We start from the raw sequence: 27,942 nt of genomic DNA, 5'->3' as shown, positions 1-27,942 counted from the left end.
CAAGCGAAGAGTACACGAAGCAATTCTAGCTTTATGATAGTGCCGCGGATCATCAATGGATAGTATTCAATTATCATTATCCCTTTATTTTCATTCCTATTTGCAAAAAAAAGGAAAAATAGAAAAGTTGTATTTTTTACTGCTCCATTCACATACTGAATTTGAAAGATCTTCTATGTGGCGTTTTTTTGCAAACTTCAAAAAACTGATTTTTGTCCCGCCTTTGCGGGACTTTGGCTTATGTGTTTGAGTGCAGCATAGGGTACAAAGTCCAAACATGCGTTTCCCGTAATTTTGGTGTGAAGAGTTAGGTCTACACTGTTAATCTACATCCGGATAATGTGTTAGTGATATCCTAAATCCCAACCTAGGGACAGTTAGCACGATCCCTAGTTAGTGATCAGTTAGGTAAATATAGCATTTTCCACACATGTATTCATATATTTCCCGAACCTCTTGGTATTTGATTATTTTTTCCTGTGTATTCTTCAAAATGAAAATATTTAAGATTTTAAGTTCTTCTTTTATTCAATGATTTTTTTACGACACTTTGTTGACAGCTAACTCTCGCATCATCAAATTCTTGCTTTTTTCAGTAAATTGAAGATGAGAAAAAACCTAAGCCACGGATCACTGATTGAAACAAATATATGAAGGGTAGGATTTTACAGCCGCTCGTCGTGCAAAGCACTGAGAGGCCACGGGTGCCAAAAAGAAGGGCATTTGAAATGCGGCAACCTCATTGCCCATTGCATTGGTGGAAATTTGATGAACAGCTGTGAAGGATACCGATAGGAGCACTTGGAAGCAATCAGTAGAAGAAACCTGATATAGGAGTTTAAGTTTAGACTGTCACTCAAGAACTTTATCAAAAACAAAAACTCTAATCTGGCTTTAGTTTTCATGATTTAGGAATGCAGAGAGTGATAGGATATTAGTAAAATTCGAACGAAAATACCTATAGTACACAGAGATGCCCACAAAATTTTCAGATTTGTTTTATCCACAACTCGGCTACCATTTTCTTCGAATATTTATTTCGTTGTTTGGTAATTTTATGCACATTTTGATAGGGGCTCAAGTTTTGTTTTGGCTTTTCAATCTATAAAGATTCAGTTAAAATTTAGAAAATAGATAAAAAAATTAAATATACTATGAATTGAAATTATCTCATTCAATCTCCAAATACCAAAAAAGAATTCAGTATCAGTATCATTTACCTATAAAGTTATGCTATAACCCCCTGAAAAATAAGAAAAAGATTTTCAGGCGCTTTGGCGCTAGGCTATGATAAAGCAGCTACAACAAGGAAAATGGTACCATTGAAAACGAAAGTGAAGTGAAGTACACAAAATGGCGCAGCAATCCACATGAAAAAAAGAAATTACCTGAACACCATGTAAAACTAGTTTGTCATCGAAACGATTGGTGTATTTGCCAGAATAAACAAAATCTGTTTACAATGTTGTAAGTATTTTTTCAATAACATAAAGGAGTGATACATGTATCTGCCCAGGCGTAGTTAATCGATATAATCGATAATCTTGAGTAAGGCCAGGCCCAATTGATCGTTTGGTTCGTGTCCTAGAAGCTTTGAAAAATGGGTCGGTCGGTCGGTAGCTAAAACTGGAACCTTTTTTTCATTTTCCTACCAAAAACCTCAATTTTTGAAATTTCTCAAGCAATCGTGCAATCCTGGAATCCAAACGCGAATGTAAAGAAATAGCCTAAAGCCCAAATCCATTAAGGCACGCGCCGGGATCGCAAGATAACTAAACTTCTATTTGGAGTAATGGAAGTATACAGCTGTGACTCTCTGCTTTTAGGTGCCAAATATTTGTTTTTAAGTACGGGTTACACCGGGACAGTTTCTGTGCGCGAAGTGGATGTTGTTTATAGAAGAATCAAAGCAGTCAGTTAAAAAAGAACCGCAGAGATAGTACAGTCAGGGACAGTCGCCTGATTAGGAGACGTCTCCTGATTAGGAGACATGTAGGTCGCTTGGGGTCGCTTGATTAGGAGACCCGTCTCCTAATTAGGAGACATAAAACTTAGATCTCAATTTTAAGAGCTTTAGGCTTTTCCGCGCATTTTGAAACTAGTTTTAATGGAAAGAGCAGCCTCAAATTGGTAAAGTTTTAAAAAAATTATCAAAATTTCTCGGTGCAATCGATCACAATCATAATATAAAGCACTACAAGGAAGCCCCTCTTGATTTTTTTCATGTCCGCCATTTTTCTTTTTGAGACGCTTTTGTTCAGAAGACAGATTCTTACTTCTGATTGGTTCTTATGGATTATTAGAATTGTGATTGATTCCACCGGTGGATTTTTCTGAAAATCACCATATGAAATCAATTTTTTGTGCTCTTTCCATTGGGAGCAATCAAATCATGCGCAGTTTGCTCGTTCACGAGATAATTACACCCGTCTCCTGATTAGGAGACGTGAACCTCCTGATTAGGAGACGGGTCTCCTAATCAGGAGGCGTCTCCTAATAAGGCGACTGTCCCTGACTGTAGTAGTTATCATGTGAGAAGGAGGTAAAAATTATTTGGTTTTTCCAACTCAAAGTGAAACACTTTTTCTCAAAAACTTAGAGTCGGTCGGAGGACACGAACCAAACTATCAATTGGGCCTGGCCTAATTGATAAAACGTTCGATAAATAATCGATAAGTAATCGATGGATTAGATATCGATTAACCGATAGAATCGATAGGTAATCAGACCTTCAGTCAGGCACATCCTGGCAAATGAACGGGGTGAGCATTTGCATGGGGTATTCGTCACCCAGTGTAAATGAGATAGGACGTCTCAGGCTAAAAGCGTGAAAATGAATAAAAATGAACTTCAAACTGAAAATGGAAAAAAAGGAAGAAAACTGGGAACTTTATTTTTTTTTTTTAAGTTTCTTCATTCAATCTTCGAAGAAAAAATTGACCCATGGAAAAAAAATTTCATCTATGAGTCCTACAAAATGAAGCAAAATATTTCAAACCCGGTTCAATTGCGTGGGGTATTCAGCACTATTACATCACTTTTGTTTTCGACCCCTTGCATTTGCCCAGTCAGGACCTCCTTTCACTTTATCGATATTACGCAAACGGCAGTGTGCGCTAAATAATCTTGGTTTCGCTTTCAATTTCAAGCAAAGGTCATAGCAACAGGGCGCGCGTACATAGCAACGGGGCCGGGTAGAAAAATCTAAACATAGAATTAAAAAAAAATAGCGATCATCGTATAAAGCACTAAAAAATACCCCCTTTCTATGTTTAGTTTGTTCTACCTTGGATTATAACTGAAAATATCTTCAAAAAAACCTTCGTCCGCTATCAGCCGCGCGGTAATCTTTGCCCGCTTCAATTTTTAGATAATGAATAAGAGAGGTGCGCTTAGCTAAGCCGTAAATTTATGTTTACTTATCTTGTATATATTAGTGGTATTTATCCAATGAAAAAGATGTTGACAAAATATGCACGGCGCTGACAAAATATGCACGGCATTGATTATGATCATTAAATATGTCAATGTCGATTCATCGCCCGTTAAAGAAAATAATTCGTAGATAGTTCTTTTTATCTTGAAATCTAGTAATACGAGCAAAAAAAGATCAAATTTAATATTTGTTTCCTATCTAGATTATATTACTTTAGAATAAGGTAAATTTTCACGAAAAATATTTCGCGATGGCGGTACGCCCAATCGCGTCCACGGGAAAGTTCCAATTTTTAGTTATCGGGAAATCAGGGAAACCGGTTCACCACGTGGATAAAAAACGTACGGAATGAAACCTGACAGAAGGTTTTCAACCAGATTTATTCAGATAAAGCTATAAGAGGTTCATTACTTGTGGATTTTAAAACCTACATAAGCAAAAACGAAAGTTGTTGTGAAGGAAAGAGTAAACGCAAGACAGAAGGTTTGGTTGTGTGGATAAGGTATGTTTTTATTCTATCCGAACTAATGTTGAAAAAGACCAAAGAGGTCCACAAGTGAAAAATACCCCGTTCATTTGCCAGGATGTGCCTGACTGACCTTCAAAAAATCTTGAGTATCGATCAGCGATCGATTATTTCCAAGCTATCGATTACTTATCGATCACATATCGACTACATACAACATATTGATTACTTATCAATCATGTATCGATTGTTAACAATCATCGATTACTTATCGTTCATGCATTGATTACTTATCAATTATTTACTTATCTTCAATCACGTATCATTATCGATTATATATCGATCGTGACAGACTATTGACTACATTACCGGCCCTTTTTACGCCGGCCCTTATTCCACCAACGAGCCCACAAAAATAACGCTAATAAGGTCCGGTGTAAAAAGGGCCAAGATAAGGTATTTAATGAAGTAAAGAAAATTTCTGGAATTCGCCAAATCTCATACCGATTGTATTACTTTGAATAAACGCCCGCTTTCGAATTAATAATGCTCCTCCAAAAAGGCAAACCATTACGCCCATTAACGCCCCTTCTCTAAATAAAACGGTAACTTTGTTTTTTTTTTAACTTTTTTTTGTTCAGCATTTCAGAGGGTTTGAGAATGCTTCAGCCGAAATAGACCTTTTTTCAAAGAGGACGTCCAGTTGAATAATTATGTAGTCCAGACATAAAAACAATGATAGAGCCATGCATAATTACTGTATCATTTATATTGTAATAATTATGCATGGTTTTATCATTGTTTTTCTGCTGGACTACATAATTATTCAACAGGGTGGCCTCTTTGAAAAAAGGTCTATTTACCTTATGCTTATAAAAAAAATGAGTGTAGTAGCTTTTCTAGGCCCTATGCTACCAGGGGATTGGATTCAATTCAAAAGTACATCCCAATCGAGATCAGCGAAAAATGTTGCTTCTAATTTCGCGAAAATGGCGAAAATTCGAGAAATCGAGAAATTTAATCTTGCAAAGGCGAAAGTTAATCCAATTAAAGTACCACTCCCTAAAATCTGATAAATAATCGATATCGATTAACTATTTGATCGATGATTGATCGATATGTAATCGATCAAAAGCTGTGATCAATAGCCGATCGATTTTTAATCGATACTTAATTTAATCGAAGTATAATCGATCTATAATCAATAAACAATCGATGACAAAATTGATCAATAAATAATCGAGCTTTGAAAAAATCTTGAGTATCGATAACCTATCGATTCTATAGGTTAATCAATATCTAATCCATGGATTACTTATCGATTATTTATCGATTACTCAAGATTATCAATTATATCGATTAACTACGCCTGGATCTGCATACAAGGCAAGTGTTAAATAAAGTTAAATTCTTACATTTTTTTCTCGTTGTTCAATTGACAATGTCAAGCCTAATCAAGCTGCCTATCACTAGCTATTCAGTCTGATACATCCTTGCAGTTGCAAGGGACTTGGGGACTATCTGACAAAACATGGGACAGCAATTTGACCACCATTTCACTAAACCTCCAAAGTCATTTAATTAACATAACCCCAAATCATAGATAGCAAATTATGTGAACACACTACTTTTACCAGGTAGGCTTTCACACCGCAAAAGGAACAAATCTTTGCAACGTGGCCAGACGTGGCAAGAAGCGTACACAAACACAGCACAGATGTAAAAAAGTCTGTTCTTCCGCGGAAAATTGTGAGATCTGTTATCGGCACTTAGTAACTTTGACATGTCAATCACGCACACTGGAAAAAAGTCTCTAGAGAAAAACAACACAAATAAAAAAAATGGGGTCAAGATGTGTGAGCGTGAGCAGCGTGTGTGTGTGTGATTAAATTGTTAATTGGGTGAATTGCACCAAATTTGTACTGTGGTTTTGTAAACAAGGCAAACTGTATTCAAATTACCATAGAATGAGATACGTTAGGTATTAGAGCTTAAGTTTTTGTGGATGTGGTACTGTGGCAGAAAGTATCAGTCGAGACTAAGCCATTTTTTTATATTTTGTTTCGTCATTGGAGTATATATACTAGCAAAAATCTGTGACTGTCTTCCTACCACTTAATTTTTAATTAGAAATCTGTGACGGACGGGAAGTTCAGTCCGTCACGCAAATGCCTGTCTTCTATCCCCTTAATTTTATATTAGACTTTCTAAATTCTTGTCAATTTTATGTAAAAATGTTACTGTATAATGGAAGTATATGATTTGCAAATTACAAGTCATTTTCTTGAACCAAACTTGAAAATGTGTGACGGGCGGGACACAATTTTGTTGTTTTCAGAGCAAAATTTGGTGTTGAACTTTTTAGATGAAAATCTTAATCAAAAACATTACAGTTTTCTGCACTATTTGGTCACATCTTGATAGGAGAATACTCAAAATACAAACATGCATCCTCAGAACATACAGTTTATGAACAAATAAGCATCTTGTGCCAAATTTACCTTTGAAAACAAAAAAATAGTGTCCTGTCCGTCACACATTTTCAGTTATAACTCAAGTTTGGTTCAAGAAAATAGCTTAAAATTTTCAAATCATATACTTCCATTATAGAATAACACGCTTACATAAAATTGACAAGAATTTAGAAAGTCTAATATAAAATTAAGGGGATAGAAGACAGGCATTTGCGTGACGGACTGAACTTCCCGTCCGTCACAGATTTTTGCTAATATTTCAAAGACAAAACAAAGTATCAAAAATGACTTTAGTCCTGACTGATACCTTCTGCCACAGTATCATATCCACAACAACTCAAGTTCTAATACCTAACACATCTACTTCTATGGCAATTTGAAGACAGTTTGTCTTGTTTACAAACCCATGGTACAGATTTGGTGCAATTCACCCAATTACTTCTACAAATTATGTACTTTTAAAATGCTTTAAAAATACATTTGGTTGTGATTATGGGATGGTAATAGTTTGATTGGTATACTTGGTTGAAGTATCAAAACAAATTTGTTGTCAAAGTGATTTAACAGTAGTAAGTGAAAATACAGGCCATATATCAACAATCCCATGTTTTGACCAATTGTCCCAAGTTAGAGCCGTTGATGGTATGATGTCTCAGATGTGACCCCCCAAGCAATTTAAAGTACCTGAAAATAGAACCAGTCTTTAGACGGTCTTTTAAGGGCTGGTAAATGACCGGTAAAAATTTACAAAAAGGCTGCTATGAGTATAGTTAATTAATAAAAAAAAAACATAAATTGGTTCTATAAATTACACAATCTAATATATATACCATTATAATTTTATACATTAGATTATGCCAGATTATGTATCTCGCACTTGCTGATTCACTAGCCTATAGTTTGCAGGAATGGAGTTAAAAAATGTTTTATGTAGATAAAATGCTATTAGTGCAATCCAAAATCAAATTTTATCTGTTTGAAAAAATAACACTTTTCAGGACTATCTTTCTTTTACTATAGGTCCACAAGAGAGTTATGGAGTATAGTCACTGGAGGCTCATCTTTAAAAGATAAAGTAAGTAAGAATCTCTCCATCTTTTAGAAGGTCTTTACACCTTTTTTCCGATTTTTTGTCAAAAAAAATTTTTTCAGTCAAAGTGGAAGAAAAGTTGCTGGATTTCAATTTGGTAAAATCGCGATCTTAAAATATTTTTTTGATCCAGAGTTATAACCATTTAAATTTCAAAACAAAGTTCGTCTTATGATGGATTATTTACTCAAATAATTGTCTCTTTCGGAAACAACAAAGACAAAAGAGAGAATTCAGTTGATGTTTATTCTCACCTCTATTGAATAATAATATTTTTGACACATTTCACTGATTACTCAAATAAACAGCAATCATCTCGTTAAAAATTTCAAATTGATGTAGAAAAAAACGAAATTTTACCACACCATACTACTTTTAACGAAGTTAAAGTCACCCATAGCATTTAGGTATCGCCTTCATTCTTTTTTTATGAGATTCCCAAAAGATCAAACTTAAAAAGCTGTGTCTTAGGATTTTATTTCTAACCGAGTTGTTTTTCCTCAATTTACAGATAACTGAAAAAATCACATTTAAATTTACTTTTTTATCGATATTTTTACAGAATTTAGGATTTAAAGAGTTAAAGTCAATTCCAAAAAAAATCCCAAGACTCTTTTTTAGTTCAATCTATTGGGAACAAAGTATCGAAATTATTTTTTCAAAATTCAAAAGCTATGGGTGACTTTAACTTCTTTTAAGTAGGTAAGGTTAAAATTCTTAAGATTTTAATTATATCCTGCCCAGTTTTTTAAATTCAGCTGAAACTTTTACCCTTAGAAAGAGAATATTATTGGCTTTCAGAAAATATATACTTTTGATATATAAAAATTTGTAGTTCTAAAGATATGATCAATTAAAGAGAATGTGTCAAGAAAGGTGAACACATACCTTAAAATGCTTTACAACTTTTTTGTGACATCCTTACCTGATTGCACACTTTACTTGAATTATTTCAATTTTTTTCTAGGTATCTATTGGTGAAGAAATAAAAAGATTCAATCCTTTGTTTGAATCCATTCTAGATTTCTACAAAAAGCCAAAGTAAGTTTTATAAAACAAACAAATATTCAAGGATTAGAAACATGAAAACATTTGAATATTTCTGCTTTATGTTTGTTAAAGGAAGACTTTTTATAGGAATTTAATTTGGTTGGTGGTGAAAGAGTTTTTTTAAAGAGAATTTAATTTGATGATAGATGAAATACATAAATATATTAAGGCCTGAAATACCACAAATTTGAAGAACATGTATAGAAAAAGTAAAATTTGGACAGGGAGGTTGGATTTACGCTGAAACCACCAAGCTATCTTCCCACTAGAATTTCCTCCTTAGTAGTAACTGTAAGCTTTTTAATTTAGCAATTTAACTAAGCAATTTATGCGATATGAACAGAAGACTTATTTCAAAACAAATTATATTTTTTAGTACTGAATCAGAGAAAAAAATTACATCAACTGCTGGTGTTAAAAGAAAACCTTTTATTTTGAAATTAAGTAAAATTTTAGTAAGTACTGTTACTTTTGTAGCTTCCCCATTGACAATGCTCTACAGTGGTTTACTTTTATCAATAAAAGACTGATTATTTTTACTGAAGTGATTGTGTTGACAAATTATTATGGAATTTTGGATTTTGTGAAATTTCAAAAAATAATTATTTAATAAAAGAAATTAATTTTTAATAACTTAATTTGGCTCAATGAATCAAAATCAAAGAATGTTTTTTTATTGATTTTTAGGATTTAGATGAATGGCAAACCCATGAGCTTTTTCTTAATTATTTGAGAATTGATTTTCGTGGCTCTGGACCACAACTTCAGGTATGATATCTTATCTTTGTGGATATATTTTATTATACTGTTAGAATACAGGAGTTTTTTAATCTTTACAGTATGTCTGTTAGCTTACTTTTTTCCATACATTTTTGTTGAACAATCTTGTCTTACTTATAACTTATACTGCATGTTTTATTTTAAACTGTATAATTTTATATTAGTCCTTATGGTTTCATTTTCAGGCAATCCTCAAACATGACACACAGCTAGAAGGTTTTTACCTGAAAGTATGTTTTTGAATTACCAATCAAATTTTCTCTATTTTGATCTTTTTTTATACACAGTGAGATCACAAAAAAAAAATCATTTGTCGTTTTTTCTTTTGATGATTAGTAATCTGTTATTGTGGTTGCCGGGTAGCTCAGTTGGTAAAGCATTCACCTTACAATCAAAGGGTTGTGGGTTTCCTCAGCATATGAGAAGCTCGGATTGGGCAATCTGATCTAAGTGGTAAGTTTTTGGGAGCTGATAGTAGGTGTGACACTCACCACACCTCAGCATTTGACCTCCCAGGTCTAGGGCAAATAGAAAATCTACACTTTGTACACGTGAATTAGGCAAAGGAGGTAGACTCAACTCCTTGCTCCCAACTCCACCCACCAACGACTAGCAGATGAATATGCGTTTTACTTTTTATTTATTTATTTTTCTAACAGCTATCAGAGTTTTACTACAAAGAACGACTTTTTCTACTGAAATGCATAAAATATTTCATTACACATTGGCAAGATGAAAGCTGTCTGTACAGGGTAAGTACTGTTACCAATGTTATCAGCTCTACCCTTGACTTGCCTGGTACTATAGCAGTAAAAGTGAGCGCTGTATAGCCACATTTGATACATTTGTATTTATCATCAATCTCAAATTTCATTTCTTGATTTTGCAAATATTTTATTTCAATTTTATATTCCATTAAATCTTTAGGAAGAATTTGCTAAAGTTGTTGATCTGCTTGCAAGTAAAAATATTGCTTTGAAGGTTAGTTATTATTTCTCTGCATGTCATTTTGAAATAAATAAAGTGATTCATGGTAGTTTAAAAAATGCTAATTACATACAACGCAATTTTGAGGCTATTTTTTTATTTCAGATTATCGAACAGATTAAGCAACTTCTCAAAAGGCCTGCAAATCACGTGGCAATAAAGGTAACACTCAGATACAAACACAATTAAATTTGAACTCAGCTTTTGCTCAGCATGTAAAAGAGAGTAAATATTTTTGATTGTGTCAAAATAAATTGTCTTCTTTTTTTCAATTTCTCAACTTAATTTATTCGAATCAAACTTTTTTCATTGAAAAAAGCAAGGACAAATGAAATAACACATAATTTCATTACGTTTGGGCTTTTTTTAAATATTTTCAAACTTCAGGCTATTAATCTTAGATAAGTCTCATAACCATTTTTTTAACAATTTTATTGCTTTTTATTTTTGAAATTATATTCAGGGTAACCAAATTGCAGAAACAGAAAGAGCAAATGAATATGCAAGAGAAATGGTTAGTTTTCTTCGTTTTTCATTAATTTGATTTAATTTTGAAAGTTGTTTAGATACAATTACCACATCTCTTCTTCTTTTTTCTTTTAGTGTGAACTGGCTGAAATCTTGTTTCTTTATTACAAAGATTTTGAGATGCCATTTGATATTTTTCAAGATCTTGCGTTATTGTTTAGGGTAAGTGTATCAAAAACTATTTCTGATTCTTCTCTGCTTAAAAAAGGTATTAATTTACATTTAGAATGATTGCGTACACCAATAGCCATTTCCTTTCTCTTTTACTTGAATTATTTTTCACTGCCTTTTTTTCTTATTAAGAGACATCACTTTGGGACGAGTCAAGTCAATCAAAAGTTGTTGACCTTGAATGGTTTGGTACAAATACAAAAGTTTGAGTAAGACCCCTTTTTGCCTTGTCACTAAAAAATTATGGTCTGCCCTACGTCTTTTGACCATACAAACCTAATTGATTGTTTTTTTATAGGTTGATATCATCTATGATTTTGGTCGAAGGGATTGACCTGGAGGTCATAAGGAAAACAACCGCAGAAGATATAAGGTAAAGATCAATGTTTAGAAAATTTGTTGAATTTTAATTATAATCAGCTCCATTAGTTTTGATCACCACTCATTATATCTTAGAGTAAAAGTTTTCTTACCATGTACTTTACTTCATTTTCAGTGAGATTAAAGACCACAGTCTTCTTCAAAATGAAAACTGGAAGGTAGGTGGTTTTCACGCACGTGTGTTGTTCTTACTTGTTCTCAATTTTACAAATAAATGAAACACAGGTTTTTGAAATCAGTATCATTGGTTTGAACAGTGAGTTGATCATTCAAGTCTATAAAAATTATTCCCCTGTTTCAAAATTATCACTTTAACTTAGGTGAACTAATTTCATGTATAACAAGACTCAGCTGTTGAGAAGACGGGAAACTATTTTGTTTGTTATAGTGACAGGGCTTGAAATAACAGTCGAACATCGGACATTGTCCGACCCAAATAGCTTCTTGTCTGACCAGAAAATCATAATTTTTAAGCTAAAGCAACCCTGATCGGACATATTGTCCGACCCACTTGAAATCGTTATTTTGAGCATTGTAGTGACAAATTCTTTAGTGGAATTGTTTGTGTATGGCATGTGCCTTGAAAATAAAGTTGATGTATGCGCTTTTCTTATAGAAAATTGACATGAGTGTCTAGGATATGTTATTTACAATAAAGATGACGGACTGCTTTTTTATCATAGAAAATTGACAAGTTATTGTATTCATGGGATGATATGGAGCAACAAGGACCAGTGTTAATTGCATGGACAATCTTCAGGCATATGTGCCTCCCTCAGGATGAAAAACATGTAAGTCTACTCGTCCCTCATAAGTATGACCAAAAATTTTACAAATATTCTTTTCAATAGGCTCTTTATCAGTTTTTGTATGATTTTATGACAGAAAGGTTTTCCGATCAGACCAAATTATGACCTTATTATTTTTATAGCTCACAGCACATTTTGGTGAATCAGCGATGAGATGTAATGTCATGTTGTACTTGCGGCATATCCTTGATTTCCCATCATATAAGAAGCTAGGTGACGGTGTTTCATGCCTCCTTAAATCACACGTTTACATTCTTGTTAGCATGGTTCTCAAAGTGTTTCAAGAAGACACATTGGGAGACTTTAAGGTATGTTTTGTTCCCCTTAAATATTGTAACTTCAAAGCTACAAAAAGAGTGCGCTTTGAATGTTGCTTCATGTATCAGATAAATTGAGCATTAAAAAATGACATTGGTTTTCAACCAATTTTTCTTATTGAAACTCCTGTTCACTTCAGTTTTTAAAAGAAATTGCATTGTGGTATTCATAATACTTTCTTTTGTAATAATTTGTTATTCAAAAACCTTTTCAAAAACTGTTTCTTTAGAATCTCATCGAGATAGCAAGTAAAGTGCTTGAAGAACCAATTCTGTCGTCACTTTTTCTTATGGAGGATCAAACTGGTGGTATAGGTTTATTGTTGAAGTCTGCCAAAAGATGTTTTCCACATGCAGTTTTACCTTACATACATCTTTTGAAAAGTGTTTGCACTGATGCAGACTCTGCTGATATTGTAAGGACCTTTTTGGTTGTTTTTGAAAAAAAGGGCGACCGTAGTGTAGTGGTAGAGCATTCGGCTACGGTTCACAAGGTTGTGGGTTCAACCCCAAGCCGGGTCATCTGGGGTCATACCAAAGATTCTCAAAATGGTAGAGTGGCGCCCTCCTCTACCTTTGGGTAGCTAGAGGAGCCATCGGGTCGCCTCCGACTGTGGTCGCAGACTTACTTACTTTGAAAAGAAAAATCGATAAATGACATAAATTTCTTTATCTGCTTTTGCCTGTAAGAAATATTAATTAGGCAACCATTTATTAGGCAAAAGGCATTGGTCTACCAACTTCATTCATTTTTGTTCTATAAGATAATCAGCCATGGTCACAAATGTTGCGACGAATTCTAATTATTTTAAGTAACATTCTCAATTTCAGGTTTTCGATTCTCTTGAGAGCCAAGAAACATTCACTGAACTATTCGGGTTAAATGCTGTTGATGAGATCAGTGCAGTTGATGATCGAATCTGGCAACGAAAAATCAGTAGAAAGATCATTGAGATGGACAATGATTCAATCATCTTGGATCAAGGTGTATATGGAAGAACTTTCCAAGATAGAGAAGGTAAAGTAATAGTCTTATTTGGTAAAACCATTAAACCAACTTTTTAAATTTAATTTGGACTGTACTGCTGAAACCTAGACCCTTCATTAAAAAACTTGCAAAACAATGCAGTGTCTTATCTTGAAAATTCTATTATAATGTGCTACTGTTGTCTGGTTTCTGATACACACGTTTTTGAACGCCATTTATCTATACAAAGCACAATGAATACATGTTTTTATTTTTATAATCATACAAAAATCCGAAAACAGGCTGAGAGATGCTTAGGTCGAAAGCTTAATAAAGTTGAAAAATGCTTAAGGGATGCTTAAGAGCCAGTTTTTCTAAGAGCGGGGCAGGTCCAATAGTTTGAAACTTAGATTTTTTTCATTTTTGGATATGTTATTAAGTATAATGAACTGAGTAAAATCCCAAAATTTTTTGGTCTGAAAATCCATAATGGCGGATTTATGGCAATTTGAAGTTTTTGGGATTTTTTGGCATTGCACTTAAATTGATTTTTGTTATGAAATTATGCTTTCTCACATCAGAATGAGGAATTCTTTTTTGGGTATCCTGAAAATATGGGCGGTCAACTATCCAATTTTCAAAAAAAAGGCTAAGCCTGGCTAAATGTGCTTCTAAACTCTCAAATCTTCGAAAATGACTTAGGAGCACCTCTACAACGGTTTTGTCATCCATTTTTGTCAGGCATATGTTCCAACATTCAAAAGATCTAGATCATAGTAGCAATGGAATGTCTTCAGCTCAAGTCGAAAAATTGAAAAAAGCGTATTTTTGGACCAAAAATGAACTTTTGACAACTTTTCCCCCCTAATCTCATGGTTTTATTATGAAGTATTTGTCTTAGCCCTAATTTTACATCAATTTCATGGACCTACCCCTTCAAAGTTTTCCAATGAACCAAAATATCCCATTTTTTGGTCATTTTTTAACCGAAGTTTAAAAAAATTTCAAATCGGGATAAAAAATTAATGGAGCAAGGAGGTCACATAGGTTTCTCTTTTGTTCCTGAGAGACTAGGAGGTTGTCTCTGAGGAACAAAAGAGTTGGAGGCCAGACAATGTTGGGAGATGGGAGCTAAAGTTGGTACTTTTTTCAGACATATCAGGCTTTTCAGGCCTCTAGGGGCCAGTGGGGCCTGAATTTTTTGTTGCAATGACCTCAAATGGATAGTCCAAGGACTGAACTATCAGAAATAATCCTTTTGATCAGATAAAAACTCCCCTGACACTGGTCAGGTGTCTCTGAATTACCCCAAAAATCAAAATTGTAGCGTTTTTGTGACGTCATAGCTCAGGCTACCATTTTGAAAATTTTGATTTTTTTTGAAAATTAGATAGTTGACCGCTCATATTTTCAGGATCACCAAAAAAGAATTCCTCATTCTGATGTGAGAAAGCATAATTTCATAACAAAAATCAATTTAAGTGCAATGCCAAAAAATCCCAAAAACTTCAAATTGCCATAAATCCGCCATTATGGATTTTCAGACCAAAAAATTTTGGGATTTTACTCAGTTCATTATACTTAATAACATATCCAAAAATGAAAAAAATCTAAGTTTCAAACTATGGGACCTGCCCCAAATTGCCCCATTCTTAGAAAAAGTGGCTCTTAAATCCAAAGCATAAATTTAGGGAAATACTGATAATCCGTAAAATTCCAGCCAAAAAAAGCCAAAATCAGGAAAAAAACATTTTTCGTAGGCTCAAGTAATGCTTGCCATATGCTTAATTTTTCCCCATATCTGAGGTTGCATACCTTTTACTGTTCAAAACCAAAAAACTCAAACCGTTTCACTAAACTGCAAATGGTTTGGGTTTGTTTACATAAACAAAGAAGCCCTTGCATTGCTAATTCGATTTCTAGGATCTTGCCTGAAGTCACAGCAAGGAATTTCAAAATGGTAGCCCAGCGGAGAAAACATCAAAGCTTTAGGGCTTATGCATGCGTGCGCTTAGTGAACTAGCGTGAACAAGGTGTAGTGCTTGGTTAGAGAAATGGTTTAGCAAAACAAAAAATCAAATGGTGCAGTTTGTTGGCTAAACCCTCGGTTTAGCGAACGAAGAAAACACAGAAAAAAGACTGTTGGCTTTGATCGTCTGTTTAGGTAAACTTTTAAATGAATCAATGCGTTCGCTAAACCCTCTGTTTCACTTTTTTGGGTTTTTGGCTATGTAAATGGTATGCACCCTGAGCCTAGATATGCTTATAAGTGCAATGCTTATAAAAAAACAACATGTATATAATATCAGCTGTACGAAACAGAACCAAAATTGATCTATTCATTTTCGTTTCAGATGCTCGACTGATTCAATGGAATATGTCTTATTCTGGTTGGTTGTACGCTTTATTGGAATTGAACAAAATAATCGAATCTCCAATGACTTATACCACTGGTTCGGGTGAGGATGGTATATCCGTTGCTAAAGAATACATTTCACTGGTCAGCGCTATTTTGACGTCACGACCAGACAAGATTAACGAATTTGAACCCATCATTGGAAGTCTCATAGTGCTCATCAAAAGGTGATTAAAACTCTTGTACATTGTATGCTGAGAATATTAATAAATTACATTGTTTCCTATTTAGTCAGGTAGAATTGGCCTGAGACCTGGACAATATTGCCATCAAGTTGAAAATTGACACAGATGTTCTTTAGGGTATACTGAGTTACCAAAAAAAGCCCCATTAATCCGGACAGGGAAACCACTTTTTCGGACAGTTTAAAACCGGACATGTCTGAAAAATATGTCCGAAAAATTGTACAATGTACCCAAAAAAATACACCCTTTTTAATAGGGGATTTCGATTCGATTATGCCCCCCATCAAGATTGTAATTTTGCTGATGGCCGAAATTCTATGAGCTGTACCAAAAGATCAAGATTTGAAAAAAAGCTATTTTCATTTGTGTTTTGATGGATATCATTTATCATTTATCTTCCAGGTTATCTCATTTGAAAACATGTCCGATCGATTTGATGACAGAATGTTTAAAATGTCTAAACTTGGTCATGCTGAAACAACCACTGGAGGTAGGAAAACCTTTCTCTGTGTGCAAGGTCGGCGAAGTTTCTTGGAACTTTATTAAATGCAAAATATATATGCTGCAAGTAAAAAACGTCATAGATGAATTATTGTCAACCAAACTTTTTAAGTATTATAATTTCACTCTGTTAGAGTTTGGTTCTCTTGTTCTTGTGTGATCATGATACAACAGTTTATGAAGTATATTTTGTAAACGTAATAGCTTGATTTAGAAATCAATGTTGTTGTTTCTCATCTTTTAGGTATGGCACCATTTAACAAAGATACAGTTTCTCCCTTTCCAAAAGAAGAGTAGTTTATCATCTAACGAGATGCTACCTGGTTCCTATGGCAACATTCTGACTACCGTTGAAATCCCAAATCATATGTATGACGTCACAAAAGAATATTTACAAATCATTATGACTTTATTAGAACTCCCTTACGAGACATTAATAAATGCTGGGAAGCAGAACGAATTGTATATGGATTTAGCAGTTAATATAGTTCTTATTATCAAAGAGATTTTTTCACATTTTGGTAGATGGAAATTTTCTTCAGCTGAGGACAAGGAACTTATAGCGTTGAAATGTCTGGAGATCTTCCACCAACTGCTGTCCCCAAAGAATGAAGAAAGTTTATTGATCAAAGAAAAGTAGGTCACTCTTCATATTTTATCATATCCTTATTTACGATCTATTCAAGAAGATATATATAGAAGCATAAGATCGCACGTAGTTGATTGATTTAAAACATATGACAAATATTCTAATCTTTACCATGATATTTATAATAAGCTACAAGTTTACTTTCGTTGGATTATCTGGATATCTTCCTCAATCACGTTTTGAACTTAGTTTCACTCGTTAATTTCCCAAAATTTTAAAAGTGACCTCAGAGATATTCCGAATTTCCCATAAAACCATTCATCAATTTCATAGGAATTTACCCTCGTTGAAAGAGATAGTGTCGGACGGTTTGCTATATCACGGTGCTGGTGAATCGCTTCTGGCAATCATCAGTGTTGGTGTAGACTCGCTGTCGGTCACATTACATAATGATGTCAGGTATAAGTAATGTAAAATCTGTTTTTTATATGAAACTGGCTTTTATCCTCTATAAAACGTACTGGAGCTTGAATTCACTTGGCTTGTTTCACCACAACTATTAGTTTGACGAATTCGTTTCATCTGTCCAAACTGGCTTTATACCTTTTCTGGATAGTATCAGTATCTTGTTGCAATGATAACTTACTGTAAGTATATATCTTAAAACTTTATTTCAGACAAGGAACAGATGTCATCCAAGTATTGAAGTTGTCATTCGCCGTGTTAAACCATTTACTCACCAGTGTTGAAAAGGTGATGAGTTTTTCTTATTGAATTTCATGGGAAAATTTGCATCCTTCGGCTTGGTTGAATTACCTGGAATTACATTAAACTCTCCTTAATTCAAAAAGTTGGAAATCTTTATTAAAATTTCAGAAAGGTCCTAGGCCGACTGAGAGTTTCAAGATTATGGAAAACTTCGAACAATATAAATTTTAGTTCTCCATTTGAGTTCCCACCTTGACTTTTAGAAAGCCACATTGACACCGTTGGAAGAGGTTCTCAGCCAACATTTCGTCCAACAACCTTCAGATCTGGATTTCATGCATCCATTCTGCAATATGACCATGCTGTCTGTCATTGCCAAATTCATCTTTCACCAACAAGATCCAAAACTTCCTATCCTAGCTGTTTTAACATTGAGGACATTGGCAATACGATTCCCTCTGATATTGACCTCCAGTCTTGGAGATGCTCTAATTGGCATAAGAAACGCATTTGTTAATAGGCTGAATGGCCGTGTGGAAGCGATCCGCCTCAAAGTTGCCATACTGGAGTTCCTCTCATCATGTGTTGAATCGCAACCAGGTATTATCGAATGTTTCATCAATATACAACAAGATAAGGAGAAGAAAACAGTTGTCGGTCAATTCAGCTGTTTACCGGCTATATTGGAGATTCTGGAGAATAAACAACAAGTAGATGTTCTCACCTCCACAGCTTTGGAATTTGTTGCTGCGCTATGGAAGAATAGATATGATGGTGCAATGTCTATACTCAAAAACAGGTTTACATCAATGTCTATACTCAAAAACAGGTTTACATGAATGTCTATCAGTTCCTCAAAAGCTTGATTTATCATAGATTCTTTATTGTACGACACTATTCTGAAACAAACAATAAGCTCAGAAGAAAGTTACTGATTTCATTATTATAGCTAGAATTTTAGGACCCTACTCCCTTCTGTCCACTTCTACTTTCAGTCTGCGCCACAATTAGTTTTATGGCGTGAGATGCTGTGCAATTCGATCTGACTGGCCTGGGTGCAGTATGCAGTGCTGATGAGTCCCAATAAGGACAAAATTCTCCTCTGCTACCCAATCTCCTGAAAGAAGTTTGATGAACAGAAATTCTATGAATTTATTCAAATTTATGATTGTCTTTGTTTTTAATTACCTTGATTTATTGAATCAATATTGATTGTTTTAATTTTTCAGCAAAACATTCTGGGAATCAGTGACAAGTTCATTGAAACTTGGTTCATCTAGTGAGGTTTGTAATTGTGTTTTTGTTGGAAATCCCTATTCTTAAAGAAATTCAAAACAAATCCCAACAACTTCAAAAATCTGAGTAGCTCACATCCAACTTTAATACCAGTTCATATGAATTATGACCGCTTTGTTTTAGGCTGCAACATACGAACCTCTCCAACACAGTCTTAATATAATCGGCACTGAAACATATTATATCAAAAGGTACAAATTATTGATTGTGATACAAAACTTAATGAACATATTTAATTGTTGTTGACAGCATCTGTATTTATTCACTTACCTTAACCGGACAGATGAGTCCTGGGAAGGACGAAATACGTTCTGTAGATAAATCCTCTTCTCTGATTTTCAGTGAACAATTTGATGAAAGATTAAAAGCACAATTAACTCCGTTATGCAATGAAAATTTCTACAAAAACATTTTAAAGGTATTCTATCATGCACACTTTATATTCCTTCAGTTTTGAGCTCAGTCAAGTGCTACAAAGATTTCTTGTTTGACACGTTGAATGAATCATCCGTGAAGTGCGAATGTTTCCATAGACTTTTTTAACCACGATGTCATTTTGACTCAAAAAATTAGCAGTGAAAACTTTACGTAATGACTCCGAAAACATTGTGATAGGGATCAATTTCTTAGTGCTTTGATTTTATCTAGCTAAGATTATGTAATGTTTTAGTTTAGTTTTAGAGTCATTGCAATGCTTTTGCTGCTAATTTCTAGAGTCAAAATGATATTGTGATTTGCAAAAGGTGTCTTAATTTATTTGCCATGTATTTTTCATAGTCTTCCAAATAATGTAAACCTTAAACTTAAAATTTCCATTTTTCCCACCAAAGGTATTTGAACCACACACTGATACAGTTCTATGCCAAAAGAAGATTGCAGTCATGAAGTCCTTCCAGACACTGATTACTGTCATGTCAAAATTAGAAGTATGTGAAATGAAACAATAATAGCTTTCCATGCAAACTATCTTGATACATCTTTCGGCGTAATTATTTAGATTTTCTTATCATACAAGATGTTTTGAGAATTGAGTTGAGAATCAGTTGCATTTTAGAATTTCTAAGATATATAGAGGTTAATCGCTTACTTTATGCCAATATTTGTGAGGATGGAGAGCTATTAGCACTCTTACTTTTAATGGAAACTCTGTTGTTCTTTCAATAGGATGATTATTGTTCACTCTGTAAGAAAGAAGTGAAAGACTTACTGTCCTCTTCCATCACGAAGATTATGAAACAATGGGTTTTCTCTGAAGATGTGTCTAAGAATAGAAATGTAATCGTGGAAATTGCGAGCTTTACCTGGCTTTTGATCAGAACTTGGAAAGGGTAAGTCTGAATGGATCTGAAAATCGTAAAAGGATCAAGGGTGGGTAGGAGAATTTGACTAATTTCGTTTTTGCTTCATACATAGATGGATGGGTTTAATTGCTTGCGTTAAGAAACTTTTGCGTATGAAATAAATCTATCCAACATGATTCTGTTTGGTTTGTTTCCTTTAGAACGATTGTTGAGCACCAAGACATTGTTTCCACGTTAACTGAATGTTTAACGGAACTGTCGACTTCCGATCGAACCATATTCGCTGAAGTTGTTTTCCCCGTCTATATGTCGATACTGGCTCTATTGCAAACGCAAAGTAAGAATGCTTTCATTTACCTCTCCAATGCCTGGGTAGTTTTAAAATTAAACTTATGGAAACTCATGACTTAATTGTTGACTTTAACCATACCTTATGTTAATTCAAGTGAAAAAAAGCTGTACCTGCCAAAAAACTTGGAAAAAGTTTCTTTTCTTTCCTAACCCAGTCAGTACGAAATATCAAGTAATAATTATCTATAAGATGACGTCAGTTGGACCTTGAAATAATGTCGCTAGTCAACTGGAACTGCGTTTTTCGGCAAAAAAAAATCCTTTTACATTTATTTTCCCTTCTACAGATAAGGCTGTGATTGGGAGCACTTTATACCTGAACCTTTTAAAACTGGTTATTCAAAATCTACATCATCACGACGAGAAGAGTGAACAGTTCACTAAACACACACAGGTAATACATTTAAAAGGTTTGGTTGCGTCGCTTAAAAGATGTCACGGATCCTAAAGGTTTCCCCCTACTATTGCAAATTATTTTTGAAAGGGCTTGTCCAGAAAAAAAATTGATCATATCAAATTATAGGCCTTTTCTAGATTTTTATGATTAGATAGTTTTTTTACTGAATCTTGACTTGAACTTTAATTTTTTGCTCGATTATCCTCAACTATTGTGAAAACTCGAGAATATTCAATATTTACTCATTTATGATTTTTCAAACTGTATGACTCATTGGATATCCACGAGTTTTTGACGAACAAACCCTGGATACCAATAAAAATAACCTATATTCGGCCCTGTTTGATGTTTGTCTACCTATCCTCTCTCTCTCTACGTAGAATTATCATCTGGTAAACCTCAATTTCCAATACTTTAGGTGAATATTGCAAGTATCAGTTTGATGACAGAATTGGTTCTCCAGATCTCAAAGGACTCATTACCATCAGTTATTGAAACATTTCAAAGTCGTGGCACTATACAGAACCTCTTGCGTGACATGACAATCAATCTGCAGGTAATTTCAGAATCTTAAAATTATTCGCCGATTTCTTTTCTTGTATGATTTCAAAACTATTTTAGTAGCCGCTGGGAGTTAAATTCTTCACGCTCCCACCACCCAACGCTACTGTTCGATACGTGTTATTTTTCAATTGTATGACTCAAAACATGGAAGAGAAGATTTGTAGGGTTGGCATTAATTGAGGGTTGCACTAAGAAGTTTTCTAGAAAATATTCAAATAATACTAATCTAACAGTGGATTCTATTTTGATTCATTTTTGTAAAATTTTTTGTATCATCAATAGAAAAGAATCGACTTGGAATATGTGGAAACCGTCCTGAGATTCATGCTGTCATCCAGCCAAAAAGATTTGGTATGGTTTCTATATTATTCTCTATGAACATATCACCTAGATTTTACTGGAAGAGCTATAGAGATTAGAACAATTAGACCAGAATGTTTGGTTTATATCTCCTTCGTATTTATCTTTTTATCTTTAGTGAACTTTCATGTCCTTACACTTTTAGATAGCAGAACATTTGCATCAGTGTGGCATCGGCAAATTCAAATGTCTCAATCTGAACAATGTGCAAGCTGTATGATTTTTTCTTTTCAAAACATAATCAACCAATAATTTCTGGCAAAGCGAATATGACTCTAAAGTGATGTTACCTACACAGTCAACTATCTAATTCGAACCTCTATTATTCAAATCTTTATGTAATTCGTACCAAAAGATTACTTCCTTCAATCTGAAAAGTTGTATAAGGTTTTTCCCGTAACTAAGATACATAACTCTTCTTTCAGGCAAGGAAATCCTCACAGGTGGCCAGGGAGATCTGGTCATTAATTTTGTCATTGACTGCACGCTTGTTGAAAAAGTTGAGGTTCACTTTCTTGCAAGTAGCTGTCGATTTCCTTGGCGCGTACGAAGAAGATATCTTTCAGGTAACACTACTATATACTGGTAACTGCTTGATCTTTGAAATAAAGCTTTACTTTTAAATATTATCGTGTTTTTTTGCATGTGGTTAAAATTGGAAATGTTTTTTTGTTGGCGAATAAACTACTACTTAGTAGATGGTGTTGTAGTTTGTTATTCCATTTCGAAAAAAATACATATCGTGTAGCAGGATGGGAGGGGTGAGGTTTTGGAATGAATTGAATGACTAACACAAGATATTTTATGTTTAGAGTATGAATTTGATGGAAGAGATGACGAATGGATCCTGTTTGTTGATCTCTGAACAAATCGCCATTTTGTGTTTTGAATTGGCTCATTATGATCATGATATTGAATTCCTGTTACCTGATATTCACCAAAAGTTGAAGGTAAGAAGAAGTGATGGCCAAATGGTTTAAGGGGTCAGCGCCACTAACCAAGGTTTGCGGTTCGAATTCCCCATCCTTCCAATATACCGTTCTGTTCAAAGATAGCTTAGCCGCCTGGCCTTGGTGAAAACAATCAAAAGACTATTCAAAAGTCCTAGATTGCTGGGCTATTCACGTAAAACAATGATTCAAGGATTGTTTGTTTATCTGTGTTTTTTTTCTCATTTTGAGATTGAAATATATGAATATATCGGCCTATCTAAACCCAATGAAAACTGGGTTGCTTCTGCAATATTTTAAGAAACCATAATTTACTTTCTTTCATTTCTTTAGTATGGAGTGGCTCAAATGGTGAAGCTTTCTGTCGCCCTTCTTGCAAGACAAAAATTAATCACACATCTCACCGAGGTAACTTTTTTCCATGGCGGGTTCTATGTTCTTTTTTTTATCCTCAACGGAGCAAGATTTCCGGAAAAAAAACATGAACTAACTAAGGCCAAAAGTTGTATCATTTAATTGAAGTTTTAGTTTTTAAGTCCCATAAAAAGTGACGCTACTTCTGTTTTACGGCGTTTATGGGTTTTTGGGCAAAAAGTTTTGAGCTTATATCCAATCCAGTTATATAGCTCAGCTTTCTATTTCCAGTTCAAATCGACAGACGACCTCCATCAAATGATCAGAGGAACTAAAGAACCGAGTCCCGTTTCTTTCCGAAGTGATAGCGTCCGGTCAGGCTATAGTACTGCAGATTTCGAAAAGTTAACTGGACTGGCTGAAGTTGCACAAAACCGGTAATTGTTTTAAATTTGACTTTCATTGGCTTACCTTAAATATATTCTTTTTATATATAAAAGAGAAAGGAGGCTTGCATATATAAAAGAGAAAGGAGGCTTGCCTCTGTTACTACTCTGTATCGGAGTGTATCTCACGTTTATCGTTTCGTAGTACGGTAATGAATTTTGAAATTAGCCGTAGATATCGGGTCTGTGTACAGACCACTTATTTACTGACATTAGCAGAATAAACAATAGGATTTCTTAAAAATTTTGTTCGCGTTGCACAGGAGCCGGAGAAGTTTATTTTTTTCCAGTTTAAAAATGCTCTATGAGCAAATAGTAGGAGATACGTTAAATTTTGTCTTTCTCAAGCCAAGTCTCCTTACTTTTTGAAATCCTCTATACAACTTTAAGCGTTGGCTCATTCATTCTCTTTACTGCTGATAGGTTGATCAGCATTTTATGTTATTGTTTGGGCTCGTTGAGAAGAATCACACCAAGTGTCGTAGAAGCCATTCTTGATGAGGTAAAAAGTTTTTCCCGTCGAATGTTAGTAGTAAGTAAGTAAGTCTACGACCGCAGTCGGAGGCGACCCCCCGAAGGCTCCTCTTTCGATAGCTATCTACCCGAAAATAGGAGAGGGTGCCACTCTTTCTCCCTGGACTGCTCCGCTTACCCTTGACCCTTCTCTTAATTGCAGTAGTGGTGAAGAAGTAAAGCTCGAATCTCATTGGCTTTCAACTTTTTCAAAGATCCAGGCTATTTATTATCAAAGATTCAGGCTATTTAATTCCGTATTCTAATTCAAAGTTGATAAATTTCAGAATTCAAATCCGAATCTTGTGTTCTCCGTGTTCTTGTGTCCGCAATGAGAAAAATAAATTTTAAGATGGTAATGGCTGAATCTTGTGTTCTCTGTGTTCTTGTGTCCGATTTTATCAATTGCAGAATTCCCAAATCCAATCTTGTGTTCTCTGTGTTCTTGTGTCCGATTTTATCAATTACAGAATTCCCAAATCCAAATCTTGTGTTCTCTGTGTTCTTGTGTCCGATTTTATCAATTACAGAATTCCCAAATCCAATCTTGTGTTCTCTGTGTTCTTGTGTCCGATTTTATCAATTACAGAATTCCCAAATCCAATCTTGTGTTCTCTGTGTTCTTGTGTCCGATTTTATCAATTACAGAATTTCCAAATCCAAATCTTGTGTTCTCTGTGTTCTTGTGTCCGATTTTATCAATTACAGAACTCCCAAATCCAAATCTTGTGTTCTGTGTTCTTGTGTCCGATTTTACGGTTAGTGTAAAACGCAGGTCACAGGTCACAGGTCACAAGATTTAGTTTTACTATTTTAGAATTTATTTTTCCCATCACGGTGGACACAAGAACACAGAGAACACAAGATTCAGCCTTACTATTTTAGAATTTATTTTTCCCATTGCGATGGACACAAGAACACGGAGAACACAAGTTTCAGTCTTACTATTTCAGAATTTATTTTTCCTATCGTGGGGACACAAGAACACAGAGAACACAAGATTCAGCCTTACTATTTTAGAATTTATTTTTCCCATCGTGGTGGACACAAGAACACGGAGAACACAAGATTCAGCCTTACTATTTTAGAATTCATTTTTTCCATCGTGGTGGACAGAAGAACACGGAGAACACAAGATTCCGTCTTACTATTTTAAAATTTATTTTTCCAATCGAAAAAATCATGACGAATCTAGGCTGAGAGAGTATGTCAAGCCTGATGATGAATCTAGCCCATGAACATTTTTTAGCCTGAATGACCAGTTCTTTATCAGCCAATCAGATTGCTCCTTTACTTACTTCACCTTAACCCCTTAATTGCTGAGCACCAAGCAGAGATGCATCAAGTACCATTTTGGGAATCTTTGGTCGAATGCTTATTTCACCCACGATTTGAAAATGCTCTAATAAGAAAGTAACTCGTAATACTGATTGATGTATACTGTGTTTAATTCATATATCAAGTTTTTCTCGTTTTCTCTCCGTTTTGCTCAGGGGATGGATATTGATAGTTTCACACCATTAGTCGATTTCAAGTTCAATTCACCCACATTGGAAATGGAGGACAACCCGACGTTCGGTTCCCTTTTAGCGTGTGTTAATATCGCCCTCAAAATGATTTACAAGGTTTGTATAATGTTTGTTATATGTATTTTGTTGATGTAACCTTTACGTGTCTTCGACAGAAATCTTAAAAATTACTTGCGTATTTTTTTGACACAAATTGCTAATGCAATACGAATATTAGAGAATAGAATTGAAAAGTTTCTAAAAGGCGGATACTTCTAATTAGCATACACTTCTAATTAGTGGACACTTCTAACTAGTGGACACTTCTAACTAGTGGACACTTCTAATTAGTGGACACTTCTAATTAGTGGACACTTCTAATTAGTGGACACTTCTAATTAGCGGACACTAACCCTATTCCCCGATGATGTCCGCTAATAAGAGGTTCCACTGTTCTAGGGCATTTAATTGGCGAGCTTTATATATTTATATACATTTATACAGCTTGTACAAGGGGATTCGGAGCACGTGACGCCAGAAAAAGATGTCTTTAATACTTCGCTCCCAACAGATGCTGACAAACAAAGGTAATAGATGAAATTTGTCAAGTTCAGGAATAAAGGTTGAAAACTAGTTTCCTATATGTTTTTCACCCTCTCCCAATTAAAGCAAGAACTTTTTACATGGAATACTCTTGGCAGAAGATAAACACAGCCAATGATGCTAGATAAAAAATCAAAACAGTTTAAACATTTATTCTCAGGGGCACAATAAATTTAATAAATTTTGGCGGATTTAAAAGTATTCAAATTTTGATATATTCAGTGGGGGAATGTTGGAGTTAAAGAAATACCCAACCGATAACTTGATAAAATCAGACAACTTGTGCATTGGGCTTTTCCAGAAAAAATTCGTTCATAGGGGGTGGAGGATGAATTGTCCAGGGGTAATTTTTTGTGTCCAAGGGGTTGATTTGATGTTTGTCCTGGGGAATAACCCGTGTCCAGGGGGTTTAAAATCAAAATGTCCAGGGGTGATTCATGAAAAAATAATATATCCTCCACCCCCCATGAACGGATTTTTTCTGGAAAAGCCCATTACAAGAGACCTTTTATTTAAAAATCCTAAACTTTTCTCGAAAACCAAGGCGGAACGATTTCTTTCTTGGATTAACGATCTGGACGTTTATTAGGAACTTGAGATGGTCTAAAATTTGTCGACTATGCTTATTTTAGATCTCACTTGTGGTTTATTGTGGAGAATTCTTTGATCGTTACAATATCGCAAGCATCCTGTTATCTCCGCCATCCTAACATCAACGAAGGTGGAAAACAATTCTTGAAAAGAGAACTTGGAAGTGAACTGGTAAGTTTTTGTTTTTCAAGAAAAAACTTTCGAGAACTCAAATCGGTACACTCGAAACAATCCCACAGTGCATCGCTTTTTTAGAAAAATGAAAAACTCCGCAACAACATAAAGCTGCAAGGTGCAACTAGATTTTTCTGTACATCTACGCACTACAAAATACTTCAACACCGCTTTACGCCTCTAAATTATCATAGAAATACCAAATTGAGTCAAATGGCAATTATTCGTAGGATATTATTCCTCTGAAATTGAAATATTGCACCCAAGTCTTGACACAAATATTGTTTGCTTGGCTGTTAATATTTTTTCGGACGTTGATGATTTCTCATTTTCTTTTTTACCACAGACCAACATTCGACATGCTGTGCAACGTTATCGATCAAGACGTGGTATCCCGCCCTCGCCCGAGTCCTCAGAACGCCTCTCCGCCTCTTCGATGTCCTCGTTTCGTCGTTCTCCAAGCAAACTCTCATCTTCAATTAGTCTCAACGAGGAAGAAGAAAACTCTGTCCTTAAACTGGTCGATACTTATACTCGCTATTTACTACGATAATATTTTAATATTGTTTTGTATCCAGGCAATTTATTTGTTAGCAGGTTTTTTATCGGAAAGAAATTCAAAGAAAAGTAATTTGCTTATTGACTTTCATGATTTGACTTGAAAGAAACCGCTGAAATT

General features: G+C 34.6%; 2 protein-coding genes across 2 annotated transcripts in view; one reads left to right on the top strand and one right to left on the bottom strand.

Annotated features, from left to right (window-relative positions):
* LOC136806446 (kinesin-II 85 kDa subunit-like) overlaps positions 1 to 27,942 on the bottom strand; it is a 205,037-nt gene that overhangs the window by 23,349 nt on the left and 153,746 nt on the right. The gene's annotated exons all lie outside the window — the stretch shown is intronic.
* LOC136806440 (nucleoporin NUP188-like) lies at positions 1,302 to 27,942 on the top strand. Its single transcript, XM_067063018.1, has 43 exons — positions 1,302 to 1,467; positions 7,397 to 7,451; positions 8,434 to 8,507; positions 8,893 to 8,971; positions 9,204 to 9,284; positions 9,482 to 9,526; positions 9,956 to 10,048; positions 10,224 to 10,277; positions 10,389 to 10,445; positions 10,747 to 10,797; positions 10,887 to 10,973; positions 11,115 to 11,191; positions 11,281 to 11,355; positions 11,479 to 11,521; positions 12,047 to 12,154; positions 12,295 to 12,480; positions 12,720 to 12,905; positions 13,321 to 13,507; positions 15,811 to 16,039; positions 16,460 to 16,547; positions 16,803 to 17,194; positions 17,481 to 17,606; positions 17,825 to 17,900; positions 18,119 to 18,654; positions 19,085 to 19,139; positions 19,275 to 19,342; positions 19,494 to 19,569; positions 19,982 to 20,077; positions 20,316 to 20,479; positions 20,653 to 20,789; positions 21,091 to 21,197; positions 21,619 to 21,756; positions 22,047 to 22,115; positions 22,270 to 22,338; positions 22,550 to 22,690; positions 22,937 to 23,074; positions 23,408 to 23,482; positions 23,720 to 23,865; positions 24,298 to 24,376; positions 25,881 to 26,012; positions 26,400 to 26,482; positions 27,131 to 27,260; positions 27,610 to 27,942. Exons 1-43 carry the CDS (start codon positions 1,463 to 1,465, stop codon positions 27,814 to 27,816), a joined length of 5,100 nt encoding a protein of 1,699 aa, XP_066919119.1. The 5' UTR covers positions 1,302 to 1,462; the 3' UTR covers positions 27,817 to 27,942.

The sequence above is a fragment of the Clytia hemisphaerica genome, unplaced genomic scaffold (genome assembly GCF_902728285.1).
Source record: "Clytia hemisphaerica strain Z4C2 unplaced genomic scaffold, Clytia hemisphaerica genome assembly, whole genome shotgun sequence".
Taxonomy (NCBI): Eukaryota; Metazoa; Cnidaria; class Hydrozoa; order Leptothecata; family Clytiidae; genus Clytia; species Clytia hemisphaerica.
This window is presented reverse-complemented; position numbering and strand designations above follow the sequence as displayed.

What these genes read in the sequence shown, in the direction of transcription:
- LOC136806440 (XM_067063018.1), top strand. An exon ending in ATGAATATGCAAGAGAAATG is followed by an intron (nt 10,798 to 10,886) that starts GTTAGTTTTCTT and finishes TTTTTCTTTTAG; the next exon opens with TGTGAACTGGCTGAAATCTT. An exon ending in TGCTGAAACAACCACTGGAG is followed by an intron (nt 16,548 to 16,802) that starts GTAGGAAAACCT and finishes CTCATCTTTTAG; the next exon opens with GTATGGCACCATTTAACAAA.